The sequence below is a fragment of the Schistocerca nitens genome, chromosome 3 (assembly GCF_023898315.1).
Source record: "Schistocerca nitens isolate TAMUIC-IGC-003100 chromosome 3, iqSchNite1.1, whole genome shotgun sequence".
Classification (NCBI taxonomy): Eukaryota; Metazoa; Arthropoda; class Insecta; order Orthoptera; family Acrididae; genus Schistocerca; species Schistocerca nitens.
The window spans coordinates 740,743,228-740,770,910 of record NC_064616.1 but is presented as its reverse complement, the minus strand read 5'-3'; the positions used below and the strand labels follow the sequence as shown (position 1 = coordinate 740,770,910).

Here is a 27,683-nt window from a genome sequence, read left to right as displayed (position 1 = left end):
CATTCCATTAGAACTACTGACGGCCTTGGGAGAGCCAGTCCTGACAAAACTCTACCATTTGATGAGCAAGATGTATGAGACAGGCGAAATACCCTCAGACTTCAAGAAGAATATAATAATTCCAATCCCAAAGAAAGCAGGTGTTGACAGATGTGAAAATTACCTATCAGTTTAATAAGCCACGGCTTCAAAATACTAACACGAATTCTTTACAGACGAATGGAAAAACTGGTAGAAGCCGACCTCGGGGAAGACCAGTTTGGATTCCGTAGAAATGTTGGAACACGTGAGGCAATACTGACCCTACGACTTATCTTAGAAAATAAATTAAGAAAAGGGAAGGCAAACTTACGTTTCTAGCATTTGTAGACTTGGAGAAAGCTTTTGACAATGTTGACTGGAATACTCTCTTTCAAATTCTGATGGTGGCAGGGGTAAAATACAGGGAGCGAAAGGCTATTTACAATTTGTACAGAAACCAGATGGCAGTTTTTAAGAATCGAGGGTCATGGAAAGGAAGAAGCGGTTGGGAAGGGAGTGAGACAGGGTTGTAGCCTATCCCCGATGTTATTCAATCGGTATATTGAGCAATCAGTAAAGGAAACAAAAGAAAAATTCGGAGCAGGAATTAAAATCCATGGAGGAGAAATAAAAACTTTCTTGTTCGCCGATGACATTGTAATTCTGTCAGAGACAGCAAAGGACTTGGAAGAGCAGTTGAACGGAATGGACAGTGTCTTGAAAGGAGGATATAAAATGAACATCAACAAAAGCAAAACGAGGATATGGGAATGTAGCCGAATTAAATCGGGTGATGCTGAGAGAATTAGATTAGGAAATGAGACACTTCAAGTAGTAAATGAGTTTTCCTACTTGGGGAGTTAAATAACTGATGATGGTCGAAGAAGAGGGGATATAAAATGTAGACTGGCAATGGCACGGACAGCATTTCTGAAGAAGATAAATTTGTTAACATCGAGTATAGATTTATTTATGTGTCAGGAAGTAGTTTCTGAAAGTATTTGTAAGAAGTTTTGCCATGTATGGAAGTGAAACGTGGACGATAAATAGTTTAGACAAGAAGAGAATAGAAGCTTTCGAAATGTGGTGCTACAGAAGAATGCTGAAGATTAGATGGGTAGATAACATAACTAATGAGGAGGAATTGAATAGAATTGGAGAGAAGAGAAATTTGTGGCACCACTTGACTAGAAGAAGGGATCGGTTGGTAGGACATATTCTGAGGCATAGAGGGATCACCGAATTTAGTATTGGAGGGCTGCGTGAAGGGTAAAAATCGTAGAGGGAGACCAAGAGATGAATACACTAAACAGATTCAGAAGGATGTAGGTTGCAGTAGGTACTGGGAGATGAAGAAGCTTGCACAGGATAGAGTAGCATGGAAAGCTGCATCAAACCAGTCTCTGGACTGAAGACAACAACAACAACAACAACAACAACAACAACAAGTAGTGTGTAAGCCTAGGGGATTGATGACCTCAGCAGTTTGGTCCCATAGGAACTTCCGACAAATTTCCAACATTACCTTGTTAAAAACACACTGGATCACAGGATTCCACTGAACTTGCAACACAAGGAGCGATTTACTTTCACCTAACTGGTTAATATTTTTTCTTTCAAGAAAGCGTCACCAGTGGTGATTTTTTACTAAAAACCTACATTTTTCTTGTTGCAATGTTAAAATTTACTTCTATTGCCTTTCGTCGTCGCTTTCGTGATCTTCATGTCATTACTTATTTGATTTTTCCAATAAACACTGTAGTTTTTGTCGTTCTATCTCTAACATACTTTCACTGTAGTCTTCGTTTTGGCGCCGGCCGCTGTGGCTGAGCGGTTCTAGTCGCTTCAGTCCAGAACCGTGCTGCTGCTACGGTCGCAGGTTCGAATCCTGCCTCGAGCATGGATGTGTGTGATGTCCTTAGGTTAGTTAGATTTAAGTAGTTCTAAGTCCGGCGAACTGATGACCTCAGATGTTACGTTCCATAGTGCTTAGAGCCATTTCAAACATTTTTCTTTTTGGCGGTTCTTCCTCGTTCCACTTTTGCTGAGACGACTGCATAGGAGAAAGAGATGAGGATGCCTGTTCAACCTCCTCAGAAACGTCATCTGTGCTTTGCGACCCTGAAGACAACACGCTGGACTCGTACGTTTGTGTACCTGCGTCTTACATTTGGCAGTCTTCAAACGCTAGTGCCTCGGAAATGGATTGCAAAGTTTCGATAGTTTCTGTGACCAACACTTGGTACAAATTTTTTGATGACGTTCTAGGTTTCACAACGTCCTTCAGAAATATCAAGAACTTAAAATAACGTCATTTCGTAGTATCGATGCCATCTGCAGCATCTCCTGACTTTGAAACTGGAATTTCTTCGGATTCTACCGCAAACTGGTCTCTCAGCTATTCCTTCCTTAAGACGTCTCACAGGATGATTCAAAAAGCTGTCTAAACGAAAGCTGAGCCACAATGTGTACGGCGTGCCGATTGGTTGAATGTCTGTTGAGGCGAAAAAGTTGTTAGCGCCTCGCCTCTGAGGCACTTCCCGCACGGCAGTTTTATTAGGCTCGCTCCGGTACTCAGAGTTCTGTATCAGTCGCTACACCGCATATTTTGCTTGTTGTTCGTGTGCTGAAGTTGGAAGGAAGAAAGTAATATTAGAGTTTGTCCCGTCGACGAGGAGGTAGTTAGAGACGAAGCGCACGATAGGAATGTGGAAAGGTGGTAAAGGAAACTTGAAAGGGAACAGAATACATTTTTAGGAGTGATCCACTCAGAATGATTGGCAGTGTCAACTCTTATGTCCGTTTTATTCTCACAAAGACCATCTTGAATCTACCACCTGACGTGTGTCTATTTCGTTGATATTCTGACGAAATGTTGCACAAAATCAGAATTGTTGCGACATCTAATTTTTATTAGTGATCAGTGAGAGTTCTTTTCCTTTCTATACTGGACACTTTGGCTCAAACGAGCATATTTTGCGTTCATACTTACGCATATTTTCTGGTCAGAGGCTGAATCTCCTTAGTGAGTGGGGTCACTAAACTGATGAGACAAAATCATATGACCACTCCCCACCGCGAGATTCACTGCCCGCTGGTGAGGTTGCGGGCACTTGCAACGGTAAGGAATGTACAAAGGCAGAGCATAGACGAATGTGGAATCAATGTAGCGGCGACACCTGTCGCAGCTGAGGAAATACACTGACTTAAGTGACTTCTTTCAGTTAACACTTCCTGTTTGAGAGGCTCTGCCTGTGTACATTCCTTATCGTTCCAAGTGCCTGCAACCTTCTCAGCGGGCCCTGAATCTCGCGGTGGGGAGTGGTCATATGATTTTGTCTCATCAGTTTAGTGACCCCACTCACTAAAGAGATTCAGCCTCTGACCAGAAAATATGCGTAAGTATGAACGCAAAATATGCTCGTTTGAGCCAAAGTGTCCAGTATAGAAAGGAAAAGAACTCTCACTGATCACTAATAAAAATTAGATGTCGCAAAAATTCTGATTTAGCGCAAAATTTCGTCAGAATATCAACAAAATAGACACAGGGTCAGGTGGTAGATTCAAGATGGCCTTTGTGAGAATAAAACGGACATAAGAGTTGACACTGCCAATAATTCTGAGTGGATCACCTCTAAAAATGTATTCTGTTCCCAATTTCAGGAAAATTTTACGTTGCTAGGAATGGGAATTGTGCCAGTGATAATATACTAACAGATCGATAATTGTGTTTATCGTCAGTTTCCACTAGCAGTTTAAGTTCACCAATGCCAAAGCTAGCTACAATGCATTTTGAAGTGTAGCTTGTTTGGATACACACGCCAACTATGAAACTGGTGTCTAAATTCTCATTTGAGGCACTCACAAGCATTTACAGCGCCAGCAAACAATACCTCCGGTGTTAGCACGCACTGCCTGTAGACTTTGGCCTTTAACACACAGCATAAATATGAACCTAGTGGTGACCTTCGTAGCCCCGCAATACCACCACCGCAGTGATGCGCGCATTTAAGTCACCGCCAGTTTCAACTTGACGTAGCTAAAAAATCGTCGAAAGTTGAAATTATATTTATATGATTTTTTCCTTCTGAATGGTTTACACTTCAGGTAGCAGAACATGTGTGACGTACTCACTTTTTTTAATAGGTTAGAGGAATTTCTCCCTGAGAACAGTAATGAACTGCCTGCCAGAACTGAGTATAGATCAGCCACATTACTCTCAGGAGACATTTATCCTCTTAGGTAGGAAAGAGAAAATAAAGGGACACTAATTCGCTAGCTATAGAATGGGAAAGTCATGCGATAAAATTTGGTGCCAGAGGCAGGGATTCCTGTGAGATTGTGTTCTTCTGACTGTCTTGTCTGAAATTATTTCGACCTGATAGAGAGAGATCAAACTCGTGAGGGCAACGTTTTACAGGTCCTAGCAACAAACAAACCCGAACATTTCGAATCAGTTAGAGTAGAGGGTACAAGTGATTACAAGGCTTTGATAACATCAATGATTACAGGTGTAACAAGGAATGTTATAAAAGGCAGGAAAGCCGGCCGCTGTGGTCGAGTGATTCTAGGCACTTCAGTGCGGAACCACGCGGCTGCTACGGTCGCAGGTTCGAATCCTGCCTCGGGCATGGATGTATGTGATGTCCTTAGGTTAGTTAGGTTTAAGTGGTTCTGAGTCTAGGGGACTGATGACCTCATATGTTAAGTCCCATAGTGCTTAGAGCCATTTGAACCATTTGAAAGGCAGGAAAATATGTTTGCTTGGCAAGAGTGGCCATGGTACAAACTGCAGAGCATCTGAGAAGGCAACATTAAATATTCAGCTCCCAGGACTACGATGTGCAGCACAGATAGATAAAATTCAAAAGCACTGTTCAATACGCCTTGGACAAGTGTACCCCGAGCAACGTTTTAAGTGAAAAAAAAAACCACCGCGGTTTAATAGCTGTCTTAGGAAGTTTCTACGAAAGCAAAATGAGGCGCATCACAGATTTAAGCGAAATCAGAGTATAGACTGGGAAAAAAAGGAGAGAGAGAGAGAGAGAGAAATGCTGAACATGGCAAAACTAGGGCAACGAGAGAAGCAGTCAATGAATTTTAAAATAAAATTTTGCCAACCAACCTGACTAAAAAACCCCAAGATGTTTTGGTCTTCCTAAAGTCAGCAAGCGGATCAAATCTTCTGTTCAGTCGCGCAGACACCGTACAGGCGCCGAAATGTTACATGACAAAGAGACAGCTGAAATGCTGAGTTCGGTATCCCGAAACTCTTTCACCCAGAAGATCGTAACATGGTTCCTCTTTCATTTATCACCCGAACGCCGAAATGGTAGATGTTGAGTACGTGATCTCGGTATAAAAAAAGCAACTAAAATAGCTCAATAGCCGTAAAGTATCCGGACTGGGCGATTACCTGTGATATTCTACGGAGATTATGCGTAAGAACTTGGTACCCTTCTAGCAGTACTCTATCGCTGGTCGCTGAGGTCGCTGGTGTTACGACGGGTACCTAACGACTGGAAAAATAAGGTCATTTTCGTTTTCAAGAAGGTTCGTAGGACAGATGTACATAATTAAAGGCCTGCATAGCTGACATGAAATGTTATAGAATTATGGAACATTCTTTATGCTAACGTATTATGACGTTTTTGCATAACGAAAATCTCCTGTTTAAAAACCAACATAGTTTCCGCAAGCAGAGATCTTGCTAAGCTCAGTTCGCTCTGTTCGTCCATGAGATCAAGAGCGACGCAGACATCGGCACCCATGTTGATAAAGTGTTCCTAGACGTCAGAGAACCATCTGATACAGTTCCACAGTGTCGTTCAGTGAACAAAATACGAGCTAACTGACAAGGGAAACTCCCCATCGCACCCCCCCCCCCCCCCCCAGATTTATTGGTAAAATCACCCAGTGGATAGTTCGTCAAAAACTGAACACAGATCAAGCATGAAAACAGCAAGAAGGTGAACTGAATTGTGAAAAAAGCAAAATAAAATCAGTGAACGCTCCAAGCTCAAGATGTGCAACATCAATGAATTACAAGAACTATGGCTTCATGGTTGTGTAGTCACGATGTTGGACTGCAAAGCGGGAGATCTATGAAACTTCCTGGCAGATTAAAACTGTGTGCCGGACCGAGAACCGAACTCAGGACATTTGCCTTTCGCGGGCAAGTGCTCTACCAACTGAGCTACCCCAGCACGACTCACGCCCCATCCTCACAGCTTTAATTCCGCCAGTACCTCGTCTCCTATATATATTCAAACCTCCGTTGTGCCCCACTTTTTTTCACAAAATTATGAACTTCCCCTCCGGTCATTGACGTGCCTGTTCTCTTTCAGTAGTCTTGGCAATCGTTATACTATACATTGGATACAGAATATGAGTCATTCGGTAAGAATATATTACTGTCCTAAGTAAATATGATGAACAGCGAGAGCAGGAGAGATGCCGCAATGCCCTCTCACAGAAATGAAAACAACAACAAAAACAAAACAAAAAACCCGGGTGTGAACTAAGTTACAACAAAGGAAATGAAGAGACAAAACTTCCACAACAGAACGCAAGAGGTATTTGTGTAGAACAAATAGGAAGTACGTACGTCTGGAGGTCCCTTCCTTACACTTCGCTGTTGTAAACGGACGTTACACCACGAAACAGACACAAATTTAAAAACAGCAGACAGACCCGTCAATGACCGAACGGACAGTTCATAATACTGTGGAAAAAAGAAGTGGGTCACGACGGAGATTCGAACACGGATCTCCGCCTTCGCAGTGTCTGTGACCACATAACCACGACGCCGTGGTCATCCAGATTTGATCTATGCGGCACATATTAATCTTGGACCGTTCACTGTTGTATTTTGCCTCTTTACTCACAGTTTAGTACGCCTTCTTCGCCGGCCGATGTGGCCAAGCGGTTCTAGGCGCTTCAGTCTGGAATCACGCGACCGCTCCGGTCGCAGGTTCGAATCCTGCCTCGGGCATGGATGTGTGTGATGTCCTTAGGTTAGTTAGATTTAAGCAGTTCTAAGTTCTAGGGGACTGATGACCTCAGATGTTAAGTCCCATAGTGCTCAGAGCCATTTGAACCATTTGAACGCCTTCTTCCTGTTTCCACGCTTGATCTGTGTTCATTTTTTGACGGAATATTCACTGGGTCATCTTACCACTAAACCTGAGGGGGTTGCGATAAGAAGTTTCCCTTGTGAGCATTAGACCAAACTGGACTCAACATGTCGCTCTTAACCGAAGAAAATCGAAATATGTAAAGGTAATTTCAGAAAGTACCACAGGGGAAGTGTGATAGGATAGTCGCTGTTTACAGTACACAGGGTTTAAGTGGTGTTAAGAGCAGATATTTCAATTCGTGACTGAGGACTGTGGACTGAACAACATTACATCAGTATTAACGTCATTTGCAGACTACTAATTATAGCCATTACAAGTCATCTGTCTTTAGTTGGTTAGCACTTCCAAGTGCATGCGGCAAGAGGAAGCCATGAATGCGCATTTTCCAATGGGCAACAGGTCGGGAGTTGAAGTATGGACGCGGGAGCGCTAAACGGTTAGTCTATACTCACAGGCGTAGTCCACTTAGTGATACAGTACGATTGTGCAGAAAACATCAGGTCGTAAAGTTCGTGACGTGTTTGTGGGAAGGCTGTGCAACGTAGAGAAAAAAAAAAACAGCCAACACACTGATGTGTGTACATATTGAGGCATCACATACAAAAACATCTGCACTTACACTCGGTATGTAAATGATCTCACGCAAAACGTCGGAAGCTGTATGACGCTGATCACGGATGATGCGGTTGTCTATAAGAAGACAGCAACGCCAGAAGTCCACAGAGAGCTTCAGGTAGACCTACAGACAATCAAATATATTGGTCCTGGGAATAATGGTTGACACTGAACGGAAATAAATGTAACGTACTTCGCATAAATATGCAAGAAGATCCACTACTGTTCGATTACGCTGCTGGCGAAAAATCACTTGACACAGTAACTACCGAAAAATACTGGGCGAGTCAGAAAGAACGTCGCTTTTCACATGACTATGAGGACTGTAAGTGTGCGCGCAGGTGACACACTAACAGCGTTGCAAGGGAGTGGGAAATTCAGTTACGATGGGGAGGTGGAGTGTTCAAGACCGTGTCAGTGTGGTAGAGCTTTAACGAGCTTTCTGCAGATTAAACCATCGCAGACACGTCTCGGATGGGCATACCATACGGCGCTGGATAGCTAGGCGATTCAGGGGTGGGTCAGCGCATGATAGAAAATCTCCTGGACGACCCCGAAACGTGAGGACACGGGAAAACATCGATCGTGTACGGGCATCAATTCAAACTAGTCTTCGACAATCGCAGGCACTAAAGATGAGCTACAGATTTCTACGGCCAGACGTGTACAAATTCTTCTTTTAACATGCCTATGATTGCCTGTTAGCCAGGCAGGCAAGCTGCTGCATGTCATCTGTAGAACGGGCAAGCTGCTCTACTCTTGTCCAAGCCGAGCTGTGCCCAACTCGAGCAGGCTCCAGGAGTCTTGCTTGCCTGCCCGTCTTCCCACAGTGCACTTAACTCTGTACGCTGCCACTGTAGTGTTCTGAGTAGAGTTAGGAGTGTTTAACCGAGTATCATAAGAGGAGCCTCGGTGAAATATATATACATTTTGAGTCATTGTAGGTCAGGAAATGGCGGATTTATTTTGTCCTTTTTTCCATTTCGGCGTATTTTGGGCTTATTTGTTAATTCTATACGAACGATTTTCTCTGTAACTTCACCCTCTTTCGACTAGGTCTGGCTATTCTCAATTCAGATCATCATCAGATCACCTCTTATACAAGTTTTCTGCAGTAAGCAGAACCATCTCTGGAAGTCGAGATTCTTTTCACCTAAGAACATGAAGACGTCTGTTTCGTCTATGCCAACTAAATTAAGGGTTTGAAGTCTAGTTTCTATAACCTTAGTGTCTTTCAGCCAATTATGACTCCAATTACGCCGATTTTAATTAATTTTTCCAAGAGGTATATTACAGTTGCGCTGGATTCATTCTAAGTGAACAAAACAGTTCATTCTAAATTCACCAAATGCAATGTAGGAAACATAAAGTTCGTTTTTCATATTACGTTAATCTAAAAATTACATGCCCAAAAGAAGGAAGCTTTTCTTCCATACCAAGCTTTCTTCGCAATACGTTACATACCACCAGAATGTGTTCTTCAACATCCACTGAGCCATATTTTTTTCCACACATTTGTTGGCCACTAAATCTTTGTTTTCGTCCAAAATATTTATGGAATGAGGTAATTGCTCTCCAAATTTAATAACACATCATGATACACTCGATGTTCTTTTCATAATATGCCGCTCTGCAGCCTACATGTAAATTTTAAAAAAATATAATGAGGAGATATAACAACAAAAAAGGAGAAAAAAGGGTGACTGTTTAAAACTGGTACATGGCGAAAAAGTAGTGAAGAAAGCATAAAAAACAAAGAGGTCAGTGATGCTGATTAAAAACATTTAGAAAATAGACAGGCACAATTAAAAAACACGGCGACAGTCTGGTTTCTGTTCGCAGCACTGTAGAAAGGGGATGCACAACACTGAACACTCACAGAAAACACTGCACTATAGAGTACGAAGGCATACGGGTATTGGGGGGGGGGGGGAATCTGGAGAGATGAGGGGAGGGGGGGGAGCGAGAAAAGGAGTGGGGAAGACAGTGAAGGGGAAAGAAAAAGGACTCGAGGGGAGAGAATTGGGTCAAAGAGTAGGTAGGTGGAGAAAAAACAGGATGGAAGGGGGGTTAGGGAGCCCAGGAAAAGGAAAGAGGAAGGGAGGGGGAGGTGAGGATCACAGTTGATAGGAGAGATAAATGGAGCGAAAGAGGGCATCATCCGGGAGGGGGAGATGGAAGCCACCTCAGGAAAGGAGAAAGGAAATGAAGGGTGTAGAGGTGGAGGGTAGTGGGGATACAACGGTGAAGGAGCGGCAGTGGGCGGGGGTTGGAGAGGAGAGGAGCAACCAGGGGATGAGGGGGCTCAAGTCGGCGGGAGGTGTAGAGGACGCGGACATGTTTGAGGAGAAGGTGCAGATGGGGGAAAGGAATCAGGTCATGGAGGATCTGCGTGGTGGATGGGAGGCGTATATGGAAGTCGAGGCGGAGTGCATGGCGCTCGAGGATCTGGTGGGACTTAAAGAATTTGGGGGGGGGGGGGGGAGGCGGATATCCAGGCGGTACTGGCATAACAGAGGATGGGATGGATTATGGATTTGTAGGTGTGGAACACTCGAGGTTCCTCAGTGAGCATTTAGCACCTTTTTATACAGTGTGAATTGCGAAACACCTACCAATTTCTTTGAAACTGCCTGATAAACACGCGAAAACGTCTGCCCTGCTCGTCTTGGATTCTGTTTCGTGAGTGGTATACGAACCCAAATTTCTAATTTCTACTCAATCTCCTTTAAGTTCGGTTTGTTCATTTTGTTGGTGCCAGGAGTATGATAAGTTCAAATGGTTCAAATGGCTCTGAGCACTATGGGACTCAACATCTGTGGTCATAAGTCCCCTAGAACTTAGAACTACTTAAACCTAACTAACATAAGGACATCACACACATCCATGCCCGAGGCAGGATTCGAACCTGCGACCGTAGCAGTCGCGCGGTTCCTGACTGAGCGCCTAGAACCGCTAGACCACCGCGGCCGGCGAGTATGATAAGTGAGCTGTAGTGAAACTACCTACGCAAACGTATAGCTGGCTAATCAAGTTGCATTAACAGTGCAATCTGTTGTCAGGTGCAGCAGGCTGAACGGGTCCTGTGAAGCTAGCCAGGCTTGTGGAAATCCAAGTTTTCCTGCTTTAACCACTGTGCTTCAGTACACGTGTACCCCTATGTGTCAGTTGCAGAAGGTTGAACTGCTTTAATGGTTGCGGCGGAGACAGGGGCAGGCAGCCTGGAAGGAAAACTTGCATACCTCTGTCTGCGGTGCATGTTACACCTAGATTGCATGCAGGGCACTGTAAGATACAGGTAGTGCACGCTTGAGGTCGCACGTGTACGATTTTGCACACGCTTCTGGAAATGTGGGTGGCTAATGTAGGAATTGTTGACGGCTTGATGATGACTGACGAAGCACACCACTTCTTATTGTCATGGACAGTTAAGATGCATAACTGCCGTTCTTGAGGCATCGAGAACCCGTAGGAAGTCCATGAAGAGGAGCTGCACAGCCCGAAATTAACGCTGTGGTGTGGACTCGCTACAGCTAGGACAATCGGTCCATATTTGTTTCTGGACGACAATGGTGCAAGATTTACTGTGAATTCCGAGCTATATGTGTACATGGTTCGGAATTTTGTCGTTCCTGCGCTACAATAGTATCCCCATCCATTCACGTGGTATCAACAGGACGGTGCAACTGGACATACCGCCAATCTGTCAATGGACAAACTGCGTGAAAGTTTCTTCTGCAGGTCTCATTTTCCATTTTGGTGATGTTGCTTGACTGGCACGTTCACCCGATCTGACGCCTGCCAATTTCTTGCTCTGTGGGTATCTTAAGTGCCGAGTGTTCGAAAATCGTCCTGCAAACCTCTACACGCTGGAGGCTCACATGCGTAGAAAAGTATTCTTGTTGCTATACTGGAGAACACTTTGCGTAACAGCTTCATAGCTCGTCTGCATGAGTACTCCGATAAAGGCGGTGCTCATCTCAGTGATGTGTTTTTTAAGAAGTGAGTGATACATACCGCATGAAACTCCAAAGACTCACTAACCCGTCTGCATTTGTAAATCATGACGATCTGTGTTAATCAAGTTTTTGAAAACAGTTGAAAAGTGCGTTCTTTCTGGGTCACTCTGTACCTAGGAGTAACTACCTGGAGCGACCTAAAGTGGAATGATCACATAAAACAAAGTGTAGATGAAGCAGATGCCAGACTGAGATCCATTGGAAATATCTTAAGAAAATATAATTCATCTACGAAACAAATGGCTTGTAAAACATTTGTTTGTCCTATTCTTGAGAATCGCTCATCAGTCTGAGGCCCTTACCAAGTAGGATTAATAGAAGGGATTGGCAAGATCCAGCGAAGAGTGGCTTACTGTATTCCAGTTTTGGTGTCCCTCTTCTATTTTTACCGCGCACACTTCCTTCCACTACCAAACTGACAATTCCTTGATGCCTCAGGGCGTGGCCTACCTACCGATCCCTATTTTTGTCAAGTTATGCCATTCAGTTTTCTTCCCATTTCGATTCATTACCTCTTCAGTAGCCATCCGATCTACCCATATAAACTTCAGAATTCTTCTGTGGCACCTGATTTCAAAAGCTTCTATTTTCTTCTTGCCTGAATTGCTTATCTTTCACGTTTCACTTTTGTACAAGGCTATTTCCTAACAAATACTTCCAGAAAAAACATCCTAACACATTCCCTGGTATTGTAAATCTGCATTTTATATCATATTTTCTTCTGTAATTGTCACTTACTTTGCTACAGAAATAGCAAACCTCGTCTACTACTTTTAGTGTCTCATTTCCTAATCTAATTTTCGCAGCATCGCCTGACGATGAAAAAAATCTACAAATATTATAAATTCAAATTTACCATTTTTGATTCCATCTTCTAAGCTAACTTGTACTGTCTGCATTGCCTCGCATTTTCCTCCACTTCTCCGGAAGCAAAAGTGATCTTTCCAGAGGTCGACCTTTACTAGTCCTTCAATCCTTTCGTAAATAACTCGTCTCAGTATTTTGCAACCATGATTTTATTATTGGTTTTGTAATATTCACACCTGTCAGAAACTGCCTTCCTTGGAGCTGGAATTATTACTCTCTTCTTTTAGTCTAAGCTTATTTCCCCTGTCTCATGTCTTGCATATCGAAGGGTATATTCTGCCAAGGAGCTCAATAACTCGAAGCGAACGCCGTGTACTCGAGATAATATTTATTCCCTTTATATTGCCCTTCCATATATTCCTTCCACTTCCATACATTCATTCCACCTTTCAGCCTTCCGTTCTTTGCTTTGAACTGGCTTGCCATCTGAGCTCTGTACACTGATACAGCCGCTGCTTCTCTTTTCTCCAAAAGTTCATTTAATTTTCCTGTAGGTGGCGTCTATCTTTCCCACGATCATGCATGTTTCTACAGCTAACCGTCACATATCTGCCTGACAACGAAATCGGGATTAGTTCATTTGTTGACTTTAGAGCAGACGAACCTTCCAACCTGACTTTTATACTAGCGGTATCGAATTATCTTAAAACGCATGATGTATTTACGCTCTGCAGAATAAACTGCCCTCGTTTCTCGCCCAACAACAGACATTGTCGCTGCGTTCCACGCAGTCAGTATGTCGATATCTGTAACACTCTTATTGCGTAGGGTCCGAATACTTCGCGCACATACTGTGTAAGAATTTGCACGGATAATAAACACACTATATCAGACAGTTACGTAAAACCCGTATACCTATGAGGTGTATCTTTGACGTGTTGATTTACATCTTCAAATGTCCCGCTGATTGAATCCGCGAATCACTATCGTGTCCATGAAGGAGTAAAATAACAGTTATTTGCTGCAAAAAGTATTGCTAATTGAAAAATTCTGTAGAGATTTAAAGCGTCAATCGAAACAGGATTTATCGCAGATTGTGAAGATTATAAAGTCAAAGGAGAAGAATTTAGTGCACAGAACATGCAACATGGGAGGTGACAAATGCTTAACTGTTACAAAGCTCGCCAATAGCCTGGCATTAATGAGAAAGATTTGTAACGTCGACAGGAATTACAATTTTTAATAATTGTACCCATACTTTTATTCCCTGTTTTCATGAAATAGCAGGTTAAGCTTAGTGAAATTGTAAACTTTAGGGAAAAAATGTTTTCCGCTAGAATATTTTCAATGAGAGTTCAGGTTCAGACAAAGTGTGCTATAACTAGTTAAAACAGCAATAAGATAACTATCTAAACAGTAAAAGGCATGCCAGTTGTAGTAAACATGTGCAATACGGTTTGGCTGTTTCATAAAGCATGCTGCAGGGGAGAAAAAATGATGGAACAAAACAACTTGAGCAGCGGAAATTTGTAATTTATTTCCTTACCTTTATCGATCTGTTTTTCTGCGAGAATCCTCTGTACCAACCTGTGGAAGAAAACGAATTGCAAATGAAAACTATATACAAGCAAAACATTTATTCAAATTTAAGACACACTGCATTGTGTTGGCAGAAAAAATACAGTATCAGAGTTGTAAAAATAATAAAGTGTGAAAATAAGGTAACAATACCATTACAACAAATACAAATCAAAATCAAACACAGCGTTCTCATCATAGATGTTTACTAGGATCACCTTCGGAAACCTTCTATGATATTACTGTTCGAAGTTCCATTCTCACTGATATCTTTAAACGTACAATAATTTCTTGAGTTTCAGTAAGATCAATCATCTGGACGACTTAACGTGCGAGTGAGGAACGTAAGCGCAGAGGGCAGCTGAATGTTCGAAAAATATTCTGCCAAATGTTTGTGCACATTTTGCAACTGTATGAGATCCACCACATAACAAAGCCACGTAAGGCCTGTTTCAAGTTATCTCTTACGTGGGAAATGTTTTCAGCACATACTTATTGAACGCTGGAGCATCAGTTCACTTTAATCCAATCAGCAAGAATGATTGCTACGGTCTCTAGTGGATGATAAAAATTTTGTGGAATCTGCTGTCACCTAATGTAACTGCAGGCTTCGAGCCTTATTTACTAAACTAACAGGTGCAAGCGCCAGATAATTGTTCAGTGCGTTAGAGGGCGTATGCGGTAGCTACATAGTTTCTCTTCTCCCGATTCAGATTAAGCTAGAGCGCCGAAAAAAAAGTGTGTTTTAAAAAAATTAAAAGCATAAGGCGTAAATTACATTTCTCAAGCATGATATTTTCATATTATATGGTCGCAACATAGATCTGGTTATTTTTCTACATTTCCATCATCTACGTCCAAGCATTTTGAAATATCATAGAGAAAATCATCACTGAACGTTAATGCTGACGGCAACCTCAACCAGACGTTATCCAATTGTCCCAAAAAAATGTTGTTGCAACAGTGATGATGATTCAATGCCTTTTATGGAGGCAGTACGTGTGTGTTTGGCAGGTTTTATTGCGCGCCACACCATAGTCTAAAAAATCATCTACTTCTTCACTCACGGCAGAAATTTCGCACTTGGGGCAGTTTGGAATTGACACGGGCATTTTCATCTCACTTTTCGTATCACCTAATTTTTATTGGAACTGAATCTTTACTTACCGGGAAATAGCCGTACTAACAGCAACAACCTCTGTGCCTCGTGTTTTCGACGAGATGGTTTCACAATCCAGGTTGAAAAATGCGAAGGGGACACTAAAATCATCGGAATGTTTATATAGCATCAACATATGTGTTTAATTCTGCAAGAGATGAGACACACATTTGCACTAAACGTTTTGCTTCTAGGGCTGTTAGGCTGACAAACTCATCATCCTTGGAGGCAGTCCTCCCGGTTTATGCAGACTCAGCCGACGACATTAAGTGATGGTGACCCCATACGTTCGAATCGGGACTCTTTAAGTCAGTTAACCGAGCAGGTAATGCATTCTCCGCATATTACTGTATTATATTTACTGTCGGAAGAGGTGCAGTCTTGAAAGTTCGAAACCTGGATTTGTAATCGGAACTGCTCTAGTCAGCACAACAGCCAGACTACTTTTTAATTGTACTGCTTACCTAAACCATTTTCAAGTATCAGCATGTACCTGATTTTAAGACGTTCAGAGTGACACGAACTTTTTATATTATTTCCTCTATATAAGCTGATGTACAAGAATGGTGAACGGAATTTAGTGCCCTTGACAATGGAAGATTGTCACAATTACGCCAAACAGAAATAAAAAAGAAAATACAATTACAGCCAATGAGTGCTGTATATATTTTACCATGCAAGATTAATTTTATGCTTAATGACACTGAAATATAAAGTTGTCTCCAAGGAATATTTTCATTATTTTTGCACACTAAACAGTTATAATGAGTCTTCACTCATTCTACCACGAATTCTGTCGAACTATCACTCTCGTTATGAATAACCGGACACTCCTTCAAACTTTGCTGCTGACATTTGTTGCAGAAAGAATTAGACCATTTTCCACTCCTATGAACATTTTATTTACGTAAACAATCGACCGCAATTAAATTGTCATGCAACTTGTAATGGGACACCCTCCGCTAACACAACCTTTTTTTAAAAAAATGGAAAAACCCATACTATGTATACTATCGATTCTTGTATAGGTGAACATTCTCGGCTGTTTCACTGAAGGAATTTCATTTGATTTTATGTACGATGTATAGTGTTTCAGACTAGAATGTATGAAAAGCAATTAAGTTGTTGCAAAAAAAATGTTCAAATGTGTGTGAAATCTTACGGGACTCAACTGCTAAGGTCATCAGTCCCTAAGCTTACACACTACTTAACTTAAATTATCCTAAAGACAAACACGCACACCCATGCCCGATGGATGACTCTAACCTCCGCCGGGACCAGCAGCACAGTCCATGACTGTAGCGCCCAAGACCGCTCGGCTAATCCCGCGCGGCCAAGTTGTTGCAATCGATGCAGATAAAAACACTTTTCTTTTAGAAATATCTGAAATTACGAAACTTCTGGTATACTTATACATATTATTAATTGCACAATATAGCGCTGATTATTAAATTTATTTCTGGATTCATTTATAAAATAATGTTATATCTTGGTGGTGATTCTTCTTTTGTCAAGAAAGTTTGTAAACTCTTTTGCTTTGTAGACTCTTTGGAATATTGTGAGTATTGCAGAATGCAGTGGTAGTAGTGGGCATGCCTCTGATGGAGACAGACTTATTTTTATGATCGGCACTAACAATGTAATTTGTAATATTAAGTGGAAGTTGTAAGAACGGTGTGATATTGAAAAATGTGACAAAGAATAAAATTCACGAATAATACAGGCAAATTCTTCATCAGTTATTTAGTTATCAGGAACCTACAACGCTAAATCAAAATGTCAGCCGCAAGAATGTACCCCTAGACACAAAAAGTGAAGCCAACAACAAGAGAAAATGAAGATAAGTAAAAACGTTTAATTTTGTATATCTTACGCCTCTCGAAGCTTTTGAAACTAATGAAGACACCAAGAAAAATTTAATAGTGATGAGTGGGAGGGTAAGATTACAAACGTCACCCGAGCTTTTTTTTTTTTTTTTTTTTTTTTTTACTAAAGGTAAACATAAATAAAGTTTGTGAAAACTACGCTTTCACGGAAAAGTTACATGTCAAATTGAATAGTGAACCATAAGTTCCCTGTAATCTGCTGAAGTATATTAAACCAGGTTCATAAATTAAAATGGGAAACTCCCACATAATTAGTATCCTTTATGGAGTCTCGAACTACAGTATATATGCTTTAGACGTTTCTTATCTCTTTTGGGCGTTTAATTACTTATCTCTAATAATGAAAAATGTGTAGGGACTATGCTGGCTGTGTGCGGATGCAGGGCCATTTAGTCACAGCACGCAAACAACTAGAAGCAGCATTGGCAGTGGTAGATAGGCTTCTGGCAGTTGCCCTGGGCTGCAGCGGAAAGGGTCCTCTGGAGAAACGGCTGTGTGCACCTCTCGTTCCGTCGGCGTATCGCCTGAATCCTGCCGTCAATGCGCTTTCCGATGCGCTTGATCAGGTTGTTTTTGTTGTTGTCGTCTTCAGTCCTGAGACTAGTTTGATACAGCTCTCCATGCTACTCTATCCTGTGCAAGCTTCTTCATCTCCCAGTACTTCCTGCAACCTACATCCTTCTGAATCTGCATCTCTTTGTCTCCCTCTACGATTTTTACCCTCCACGCTGCCCTCCAATGCTAAATTTGTGATCCCTTGATGCCTCAGAACATGTCCTACCAACCGATCCCTTCTTCTTGTCAAGTTGTGCCACAAACTCCTCTTCTCCCCAATTCTGTTCAATACCTCCTCATTAGTTATGTGATCTACCCATCTAATCTTGAGCATTCTTCTGTAGCGCCACATTTCGAAAGCTTCTACTCTCTTCTTGCCCAAACTATTTATCGTCCACGTTTCACTTCCATACATGGCTACACTCCATTCAAATACTTTCAGAAACGACATCCCGACACTTAAATCTATACTCGATGTTAACAGATTTCTCTTCTTCAGAAACGCTTTCCTTGCCATTGCCAGTCTACATTTTATATCCTCTCTACTTCGGCCATTATCAGTTATTTTGCTCCCCAAATAGCAAAACTCCTTTACTACTTTAAGCGTCTCATTTCCTAATCTAATTCCCTCAGCATCACCCGAGTTAACTCGACTACATTTCATTATCCTCGTTTTGCTTTTGTTGATGTTCATCTTATATCCTCCTCTCACGACACTGTCCATTCCGTTCAACTGCTCTTCCAAGTCCTTTGATGTCTCTGACAGAATTACAATGTCATCGGCGAATCTCAGCGTTTTCATTTCTTCTCCATGGACTTTAATACTTACTCCGAATTTTTCTTTTGTTTCCTTTACTGCTTGTTCAATATACAGATTGAATAACATCGGGGAGAGGATACAACCCTGTCTCACTCCCTTCCCAACCGCTGCTTCCCTTTCATGCCCCTCGACTCTTATAACTGCCATCTGCTTTCTGTACAAATTGTAAATAGCCTTTCGCTCCCTGTATTTTACCCCTGCCACCTTTAGAATTTGAAAGAGAGTATTCCAATCAACATTGTCAAAAGCTTTCTCTAAGTCTACAAATGCTAGAAATGTAGGTTTGAATTTCCTTAATTTATTTTCTAAGATAAGTCGTAGGGTCAGTATTGCCTCACGTGTTCCAATATTTCTGCGGAATCCGAACTGATCTTCGCCGAGGTCGGCTTCTACCAGTTTTTCCATTCGTCTGTAAAGAATTCACGTTAGTGTTTTGCAGCTGTGACTTATTAAACTGATAGTTTGGTAATTTTCACATCTGTCAACACCTGCTTTCTTTGGGATTGGAATTATTATATTCTTCTTGAAGTCTGAGGGTTTTCGCCTGTCGTATATACCTTGCTCACCAGATGGTAGAGTTTTGTCAGGACTGGCTCTCCCAAGGCCGTCAGTAGTTCCAATGGAATGTTGTCTACTCCCGGGGCCTTGTTTCGACTGAGGTCTTTCAGTGCTCTGTCAAACTCTTCACGCAGTATCCTATCTCCCATTTCATCTTCATCTACATCCTCTCCCATTTCCATAATATTGTCCTCAAGTACATCGCCCTTGTATAGACCCTCTATATTCTCCTTCCACCTTTCTGCTTTGCCTTCTTTGCTTAGAACTGGGTTTCCATCCATCTTGATATTCATACAAGTGGCTCTCTTTTCTCCAAAGGTCTCTTTAATTTTCCTGTAGGCAGTATCTATCTTACCCCTAGTGAGATAAGCCTCTAAATCCTTACATTTGTCCTCTAGCCACCCATGCTTAGCCATTTTGCACTTCCTGTCGATCTCATTTTTGAGACGTTTGTATTCCTTTTTGCCTGCTTCATTTACTGCATTTTTATATTTTCTCCTTTCATCAATTAAATTCAATATTTATTCTGTTACCCAAGGATTTCTACTAGCCCTCTTCTTTTTACCTATTTGATCCTCTGCTGCCTTCACTACTTCATCCCTCAGAGCTACCCATTCTTCTTCTACCGTATTTCTTTCCCCCATTCCTGTCAATTGTTCCCTTATGCTCTCCCTGAAACTCTGTACAATCTCTGGTTTAGTCAGTTTATCCAGGTCCCATCTCCTTAATTTCCCACCTTTTTGCAGTTTCTTCAGTTTTAATCTACAGCTCATAACCAATAGATTGTGGTCGGAGTCCACATCTGCCCCTGGAAATGTCTTACAATTTAAAACCTGTTTCCTAAATCTCTGTCTTACCATTATATAATCTATATGATACCTTCTAGTATCTCCAGGATTCTTCCATGTATACATCCTTCTTTTATGATTCTTGAACCAAGTGTTAGCTATGATTAACTTATGCTCTGAGCAAAATTCTACCAGACGGCTTCCTCTTTCATTTCTCTCCCCCAATCCATATTCACCCACTATGTTTCCTTCCCTCCATTTTCCTACTTTCGAATTCCAGTCACCCATGACTATTAAATTTTCGTCTCCCTTCACTACCTGAATAATTTCTTTTATCTCATCATACATTTCATCAATTTCTTCATCATCTGCAGAGCTAGTTGGCATATAAACTTGTACTACTGTAGTAGGCATGGGCTTTGTGTCTATCTTGGCCACAATAAAGCGTTCACTATGCTGTTGGTAGTAGCTTACCCGCACTCCTATTTTTTTTATTCATTATTAAACTTACTCCTGCATTACCCCTATTTGATTTTGTATTTATAGCCATGTATTCACCTGACCAAAAGTCTTGTTCCTCCTGCCACCGAACTTCACTAATTCCCACTATATCTAACTTTAACCTATCCATTTCCCGTATTAAATTTTCTAACCTACCTGGCCGATTAAGGGATCTGACATTCCACGCTCCGATCCGTAGAACACCAGTTTTCTTTCTCCTGCTAACGACGCCAGCTTGAGTAGTCCCCGCCCGGAGATCCGAATGGGGGACTATTTTACCTCCGGAATATTTTACCCAAGAGGACGCCATCACCATTTACCATACAGTAAAGCCGCATGACCTCGGGAAAAATTACGGCTGTAGTTTCCCCTTGCTTTCAGCCGTTCGCAGTACCAGCACAGCAAGGCCGTTTTGGTTAGTGTTGCAAGGCCAGATCAGTCAATCATCCAGACTGTTGCCCCTGCAACTCCTGAAAAGGCTGCTGCCCCTCTTCAGGAACCAAACGTTTGTCTGGCCTCTCAACAGATACTCCTCTGTTGTGGTTTCACCTACGGTACGGCCATCTGTATCGCTGAGGCACGCAAGCCTCCCCACCAACGGCGAGGTCCATGGTTCATGGGGGCAGGTAGTTCGTCCAAATCTGTGGCCGAATGGCAAACAGTGGCGTGGTCGCAGACTTCTAGACGGAGAGCCGCGTTTGCTATTGTGCCTGTTAACCTTAGATGTACTTTCAGCAACGGACAATATAATTTCATTTATGTTTCTGAGTAAACAGACGCAATGTCTGCTATCGGGACTGGGGCTCATCTCCCTGCAAGGTTTTGACTTGCACAGAGGGAAGGCTTTTTCGTTACTGGGAGATGTTAGTGAGTGAATGGGCGATGGAGCCATTCAGGAAAATAACACACTGCAACAGATCGTGCCTGAAAGCGTTAATTACGTAGGCAGCAAAGCGAGTTCCGAATAATAGACCACAAAATCGAAAATACAATCGAGTATATTCCGAAAATACTTAAGTGGAAATAAATAACCGCAGTTTATATTTAAGAACTGTTAATCGTACGTTTGCGGCTAGAACAAACTATTGATTGTTCATTATTGTCCCTGGTACAGGATATTTTTGAGACCTAGTACAGCACTAAAGTTTGTAAGTACTGACTTCGTGCTGTCGGCAAACACGTTTATATTCCAGAAGCATTGTTAAACTTGCAAATATTATTTAAGTCTCTGAATGAGAATCACAAACAGCTTGATAATAAGTCATGTTCGCGTGTACATAGACACCAGGAACAAACAGAACTATCAGATAGTTAGCGAATACAGTTCAATTCTATTCCTCCGGTTCTTCTAGTATTCATATCACAACACCATAAACCATTTGTCGAAATATTACTACTTTCCACATAACCCTATTTACATTGCAATACGGCGCTGCCTGGGTGCTTACTCGGGTCCTGACACACACCGACAATGACCAGTTCCAGCCACAATGCCTCAAATCAATTTACAAGCGCCGGCTCGCTACTTAAATCTTCAAACATCGCGTATGCTGAGATGAAAGTACTTACAAGTGTAATTCATGCACGAAAAAAGAAAAACTTCTTTTGATCATACAGTATTGCAGTGCCTTGTTGTTCTGATGACAATGCAAAGCTCCTTTGGATGTGCATGGATGTTCAATGGAACAGCCACTGCGGGGACTATAGCCGTTATGAAACACATTAGGTGTACTCGCAACTGCGAATATGGACAACCATCAGCCGTAGAATGGAATGACGAAATGAAAATTTGTGCCGGACCGGGACATATGGAAGTTTGGGTCTAGCCGTGAGTCGTGCAGTGATAGCCAAATGGTAAGGCGACCACCCGCGATAAGCGAGAAAGCCGGGTTCGACTCCCGCTCCGGCACAAATTTTCATTGTCGCCATTCCATTCTACAGCTGATGGTTGTCGATATTCGCGACTACGAGTGCACTTAATATGTTCTGTCGATCAGTTCTTCAGTTTTGCTAATCGGTGTGCAACACTTAATATGTTGGATTAACGAGAGAGAGAGAGAGAGAGAGAGAGAGAGAGAGAGAGAGAGAGAGAGAGAGAGGAAGAAAACTTTCGAAGAAGAGATGCCCATTTTGTCCTGATTTAGGTTTTCCGCGAATTCCCTAAACAGCTTAAGGCAAATGCCAGGACGGTTCCTTCCAAAGGACACTGCCGGTTTTCTTTTCCATCCTTCCCTAATCCGAGCTTGTGCTCCGTCTCTAATGACTTCGTTGTAGAAGGGACGTTTAACACTAACCTCCTCCTCCTACTAGAGCCCACGTTCCGAAACGTATCAACAAACACTACTTCCTCCAACTTACAAAAAAATGGTTCAAATGGCTCTGAGCACTATGGGACTCAACTGCTGAGGTCATTAGTCCCCTAGAACTTAGAACTAGTTACACCTAACTAACCTAAGGACATCACAAACATCCATGCCCGAGGCAGGAATCGAACCTGCGACCGTAGCGGTCTTGCGGTTCCAGACTGCAGCGCCTTTAACCGCACGGCCACTTCGGCCGGCTTCCAACTTACAAATCGTGAAACAAATTCGACGATAAAGAAAAATTCGGCGTATACAGAGGAGTGTCTTTATACGTAACATACGCGAATTGAATAGAAGAATAGAAACACGAGAGATGTTAATAATTCTGGTAATCTCGTACACATAACGTGGTAGCTTATTGATCACGCACGAAGGGAAAAACGATTGTTGGTAAGGCTCCGTGAGTCCACGTGAGCTCGGATCTCTCTAATTTTACATTCATGATTCGTTCACGAGATATACAAAGGAGGAAGCAATATACTGGTGACTCTTCTAGGAATTACGCTCTCGGAATCTTAACAGTAACCACAACAGGGTGTACAACACCTCTCTTGCAGCGTATGCCACTGGAGTTGGTTGAGCATCTCTGTAACGCTTTAGCGCTTACAGAATGAAACTGTACGAAACGCGATGCACGTCTTTAGTTCTTTTCTATTTAATCTATCAACAACCATCTGGCATGGATGCCAGACTGACAAGCAGTATTCAGGTATTGGTCGAAGGAGTGTTCTGTAAGCTACCTTTATCGTGACTGGACTAGGCTTCCTGGATCCTTCCAATGGCTCTCGGTCTGGCATCTGCTTTATATGCGATTAGGTTTGTAAGGCTTTCCACTTTGTCACTCAGTTCACATACTACCGGATATTTAATGGGTGTGACTGCTTCTAGTGAGCGTTCTGCAATCGTGCAATTATACAGAATTGAGTATTTCTGTCTATTTATGTGCAATACGTTACATTCGTTTGTTGATGGTCAATTGACAATCCCTAAATCAAGCGTTGATCACCTATAGGTCTTCCTGAATTTTGCTACAATTTTATAAAGTTGCGACTTTTCTGTGCACACAGCATCATCCACGAAGAGCCTTCCAATTTTATCCACTAAGTCATTTATATACACTCCTGGAAATGGAAAAAAGAACACATTGACACCGGTGTGTCAGACCCACCATACTTGCTCCGGACACTGCGAGAGGGCTGTACAAGCAATGATCACACGCACGGCACAGCGGACACACCAGGAACCGCGGTGTTGGCCGTCGAATGGCGCTAGCTGCGCAGCATTTGTGCACCGCCGCCGTCAGTGTCAGCCAGTTTGCCGTGGCATACGGAGCTCCATCGCAGTCTTTAACACTGGTAGCATGCCGCGACAGCGTGGACGTGAACCGTATGTGCAGTTGACGGACTTTGAGCGAGGGCGTATAGTGGGCATGCGGGAGGCCGGGTGGACGTACCGCCGAATTGCTCAACACGTGGGGCGTGAGGTCTCCACAGTACATCGATGTTGTCGCCAGTGGTCGGCGGAAGGTGCACGTGCCCGTCGACCTGGGACCGGACCGCAGCGACGCACGGATGCACGCCAAGACCGTAGGATCCTACGCAGTGCCGTAGGGGACCGCACCGCCACTTCCCAGCAAATTAGGGACACTGTTGCTCCTGGGGTATCGGCGAGGACCATTCGCAACCGTCTCCATGAAGCTGGGCTACGGTCCCGCACACAGTTAGGCCGTCTTCCGCTCACGCCCCAACATCGTGCAGCCCGCCTCCAGTGGTGTCGCGACAGGCGTGAATGGAGGGACGAATGGAGACGTGTCGTCTTCAGCGATGAGAGTCGCTTCTGCCTTGGTGCCAATGATGGTCGTATGCGTGTTTGGCGCCGTGCAGGTGAGCGCCACAATCAGGACTGCATACGACCGAGGCACACAGGGCCAACACCCGGCATCATGGTGTGGGGAGCGATCTCCTACACTGGCCGTACACCACTGGTGATCGTCGAGGGGACACTGAATAGTGCACGGTACATCCAAACCGTCATCGAACCCATCGTTCTACCATTCCTAGACCGGCAAGGGAACTTGCTGTTCCAACAGGACAATGCACGTCCGCATGTATCCCGTGCCACCCAACGTGCTCTAGAAGGTGTAAGTCAACTACCCTGGCCAGCAAGATCTCCGGATCTGCCCCCATTGAGCATGTTTGGGACTGGATGAAGCGTCGTCTCACGCGGTCTGCACGTCCAGCACGAACGCTGGTCCAACTGAGGCGCCAGGTGGAAATGGCATGGCAAGCCGTTCCACAGGACTACATCCAGCATCTCTACGATCGTCTCCATGGGAGAATAGCAGCCTGCATTGCTGCGAAAGGTGGATATACACTGTACTAGTGCCGACATTGTGCATGCTCTATTGCCTGTGTCTATGTGCCTGTGGTTCTGTCAGTGTGATCATGTGATGTATCTGACCCCAGGAATGTGTCAATAAAGTTTCCCCTTCCTGGGACAATGAATTCACGGTGTTCTTATTTCAATTTCCAGGAGTGTATATTTTGAAAAGTGACACACCCGAAGGGCACGCCCGAGAGACAACCGTATATTTTCAACTAAATACCTGCTGTGGTCTCATACATCACTTGGTTATCGAGGTAGCCAGACTTATCCCAAAATGATTTTGTTTCTTTTTTCTTTTTTCGGGAGATATATCGGAACAGTGCTCCGCAATGAGGGATCAAATGAATGAGCAAATTTCGGGAACATAGCGATCGCCACAGTCGTAGAAATATTTCGGTGTACCTAGAGTGGACCAACACGTACGTAACTGTACTTAAACCTACGTGGAAAGCATTTGGAAAACCTACACCAGCAAATCGAAGATTTTTGTAATCTTCTTTTAGACAAAAATGTAATGCTAATTCATAAAACGTACGAGGGTCACGCCAAAAGAAATGCACACTATTTTTTTTTTAAATCCATCTTTTATTCTACATGTTTGGAAGTCTTACAGTGTGTAGATACATCCTTTAGGAACAATATTTTTATTTTTCCCGATAATTTCCATCCCTCTCAACTGCCTTACGCCATCTTGGAACCAGCGCCTGTATGCCCGCACGGTAAAGTTCTAGACCAACCTGTTGGAGCCACTGTTTGGCAGCGTGCACAAGGGAGTCATCATCTTCAAACCTTGATCCACGAAGAGAGTCTTTCAGTTTCCCAAAGACATGATAGTCATACGGAGCCAGGTCAGGACTGTAAGGTGGTTGTTTCAGTGTTGTCCATCCGAGTTTTGTGATCGCTCCCATGGTTTTTTGACTGACATGTGGCCGTGCGTTGTCGTGCAACAGCAAAACATCTTGCTTTTGCGATGTGGTCGAAGACGACTCAGTCGAGCTTGAAGTTTCTTCAGTGTCGTCACATATACATCAGAATTTATGGTGGTTCCACTTGCCATGATGTCCACAAGCAAGAGTCCTCCGGAATCGAAAAACACCGTAACCATAACTTTTCCCGCAGAAGGTGTGGTTTTGAATTTTTTTCTTGGGTGAATTTGCATTATGCCACTCCATTGATTGCCTCTTCGTCTCTGGTGAAAAATGATGGAGCCATGTTTCATCAACTGTCACAATTCTTCCAAGTAATTCATCTCCACCATTCTCGTACTGTTCCAAAAGTTCGCTGCATACCGTTTTTCTTGTTTCTTTGTGAGCCACTGTCAGCATCCTGAGAACCCACCGGGCACAAACCTTTTTTAACGCCAACACTTTCAGTATTCTGCAAACACTTCCTTCCCCTATCCCAACGTAGCGTGACAATTCGTTCACTGTGATGCGTCTGTCAACAGTCACCAATTCGTTAACACTCTGCACATTGTCTGGAGTATGTGCAGTACGAGGCCTGCCACTGCAAGGACAATCCTCAATATTGCCGTGCCTGCTTTCATCACGTAACCTGCTTGCCTACCGACTAACTGTACTGCGATAGACAGTAGCATCTCCATACACGTTTTTCAACCTCTTTTGGATGTTTCCCACTGTCTCGTTTTCACAGCACACGAATTTTATGACAGCACGTTGCTTCTGACGAAAGTCAAGTGTAGCAGCCATCTTGAAGACATGCTGTGACGGCGCCACTCACGGGAACAGGTTGAAGTAAGTATGAAAACAAGTGGGAAGGATGTATTTACACACTAAACATTTCACACATGCAGAATGAAAACTGTATTTTTACAAAAATAGTGTGCATTTCTTTTGGAGTGACCCTCGGATAAACACCGTGAACAAACAGCACTTTCAATTAGTTAGCGAATACAGTTCAGTTCCATAAAAATGGTTTCCTCGGGTTCTTCTCAGTATTCAAACCACATCGCCATAAACCATTACTCGAAATATTACCACTTTTCACACAACCCGATTTACATTGCGATACGGCGCTGCCTGGGTGCTTACTCGGATCCTGACACACACCGACTGCGTCGTGTTCGTGCTGGCGACAATGACCAGTTCCAGCCACAATGCCTCAAATCAAATTACAACCGCCGGCCCGCTACTTAAATGTTCAAACATCGCATATGGTGAGATGAAAGTACACTTACAAGTGTAATTCAGGCACGAAAGAAGAAAAACTTGTTTCGATCATACAGAATTGCAGTGCCTTGTTACTCTGATGACAATGCAAAGTTCCTTTGGATGTGCATGCATGTTCAAAGGAACAGGCACTGCGGCGACTACAGCCGTTAGGTAACACATTAAGTGTACTCGCAACTGCGAATATGAACAACCATCAGCTGTAGAATGGAATGACGAAATGAAAATTTGTGCCGGACCGGGACATACGGAAGTTTGGGTCTAGCTGTGAGTCGTGCGCGGATAGCCAAATGGTAAGAT

General features: G+C 43.0%; 1 protein-coding gene across 1 annotated transcript in view; it reads right to left on the bottom strand.

The window, feature by feature from the left end:
• The window catches only part of LOC126248717 (dedicator of cytokinesis protein 3), a 1,129,652-nt gene that overhangs the window by 784,389 nt on the left and 317,580 nt on the right, over window positions 1-27,683 (bottom strand). Inside the window, exon 3 of the mRNA XM_049950022.1 lies at window positions 14,148-14,188. Within this exon, the coding sequence (XP_049805979.1) occupies window positions 14,148-14,188 (41 nt within the window). The remainder of the gene's footprint in view (window positions 1-14,147; window positions 14,189-27,683) is intronic.